This window comes from Cyprinus carpio, chromosome B16 (genome assembly GCF_018340385.1).
Source record: "Cyprinus carpio isolate SPL01 chromosome B16, ASM1834038v1, whole genome shotgun sequence".
NCBI lineage: Eukaryota > Metazoa > Chordata > Actinopteri > Cypriniformes > Cyprinidae > Cyprinus > Cyprinus carpio.
The window spans coordinates 10,328,709-10,330,776 of record NC_056612.1 but is presented as its reverse complement, the minus strand read 5'-3'; the positions used below and the strand labels follow the sequence as shown (position 1 = coordinate 10,330,776).

The following is a 2,068-nucleotide window of genomic DNA, read 5'->3' as shown; positions in this document are numbered from 1 at the left end:
AAACTTACCTCATCGACAGTGAGCGGCATGCATATCCGGTATTCTTTCATCAACATGGTTTGGCTTAAATGGGCTTTGTTTTATCCTTTTTTCTTTCTTTCCCTTTCTGTTTGTCTTAAGCGTCTGTTTCCTATTTTCAAACTGTGTCAGTGTGAAACTGTCAAGTAGTTTCCGTAAAGCAACGTTGCACCCCTCTTCCTCTCTCACTTCACTGATGTCAGAGCTGGTCCTGTAAACTCTGCCAATGTGTAGTCGCCGTGTTTATTTTATTGTTCTCATAGTCTCTCTGTCTTTCCTTCTTTCCTGGCTCTCTGTATCATGAATGTACTCGCTTCCTTAGCATTCAGTTCTTCTGTTCTGTTTTTAATTTATGATTTAATGTGATATTGCCGAGGTAAGAGCAAAACTGAAGCTTCCTCTCTCTACTTCTCTCTTTCTGTGAGTGTGAAAGAAGAAAACAGACTGCAGTTTTCATGTGTAACCTTGCCATGTTCTATGCCCCTCCCTCTTCCCTCCCCTCGTCTCCGTTGTGTGCATTCTTTTCTTGTGTGCTTATCTTTATTTTTTCTCTCCTCCTTCACTCAGTCCACCCCTTCCCTCCTCCACCTGACTTTACTTTCCTCTGCTGATTTCCCGCACAATACCAGTTCTCCATCTTCTTCATCTCTTATACTCACAGTCCTAGTTTCACTTTCTCTCTCTACTTTTTGTCCTGCTCTCTTTATATACAGTATCAGTATAACTTCACTTTGCCCCAGATTAAACAAACTCTGTTTACAATACAAAATGCACTGACCTGTAGACTGACTGTAGTGTCCTTTCTGCCAGACAGAAAGTCTGTGTGTCAGAGAGGTTTACAATACTGTTTCAAAGTCAATAAATTTTTTAAATGAATACTTTTATTCATCCAGGATGCATTAAATTGATCAAAATTGACAGTGAAGACTTCTATATTGTTAGAAAATATTTCTATTGCAAATAATGCTGTTCTTTTGAACTTTATGTTCTTCAAAGAATCTTGAAAAAAAATAAAATGTTTACACAAAAATATTAAGCAGCCCAACTGTTTTTATCAGTAATATTAATAAGAAATGTTTCTTTTTATGTTTCTGATGGATTGTGTGACACTAAGGACTGGATTAATGGCTGTTGAAAATTCAGCTTTAAAATCACAGGACTACATTAGGTCATAAAATATTTTAAAGGGGTCATCGGATGCCCATTTTCCACAAGTTGATATGATTCTTTATGGTCTTAATGATACATACTTTTATTAAAATTTCTCAATGGTAGTGTAAAACAAAACCTTTTACTCTGTCAAAATCAGCTCTGTTTTCAGCAAGCCGTTTTAGTCCATGTTCCTTTAAATGATAATGAGCTCTGCTGACCCCGCCCCCTCTTCCGATGGGTGAGGAGTCATTTACTTTAGCTGTGGAACTTGCTAACTAGCATATTATTAGGAAAGGCGATTTGCGAAGATTCGTAAAACAACCTTATACTCACTTCTTCTGTAGGTGAGGCTGGATCACGAATGATTAGTGTGAAGATAAACACATTTAGGTAGATTAGGGGGCGCATTCCCTTCAAAAACAAAGCTAATCCACTTCAGCGACTCAGATGTTGGGAGCAAATGACGACTGCTATGTTCATGATTACATCCAACAACAAAAGATCTCTAACGCTTAGGAGACATTCTTGTGTACATCTGCTCTGGCATCGAAACAATTGCAGACAGCTCAGGAAATTATTTAACGAGATTTTAAAAAAAAAAAAAACACTGGGTGGATCTTTATCTTAGGGTGTTTGTGTACACACACTGCCAACACACATTTCAGTTCAAACTACTTCCAAAGACCTCTTCAAAGCAGAGAGCGGTTGTTTTAAATTGTAATAATATTTCACAATATAAGTGTTTCTACTGTATTTTTGATCGTGTGAGCACAAGATACTTCTTTCAAAAACATTTTTAAAAATCTTACCGACCCCAAACAGTTGATACTACAGTAAATGTTGCCTAAAAATGCAAATGTTTGAATGAAATGACAAAGTCATAAATGTCAGTGTGGTA

The 2,068-nt window shown here is 37.0% G+C and overlaps 1 protein-coding gene across 1 annotated transcript in view; it reads right to left on the bottom strand.

The window, feature by feature from the left end:
• The window catches only part of LOC109076773 (cytoplasmic phosphatidylinositol transfer protein 1-like), a 16,121-nt gene extending 15,649 nt beyond the window's left edge, over positions 1–472 (bottom strand). The window contains exon 1 of the mRNA XM_042740650.1: positions 9–472. Within this exon, the coding sequence (XP_042596584.1) occupies positions 9–56 (48 nt within the window). The 5' untranslated portion in view covers positions 57–472. The remainder of the gene's footprint in view (positions 1–8) is intronic.
• Between the last annotated feature and the right edge of the window lie 1,596 nt (positions 473–2,068).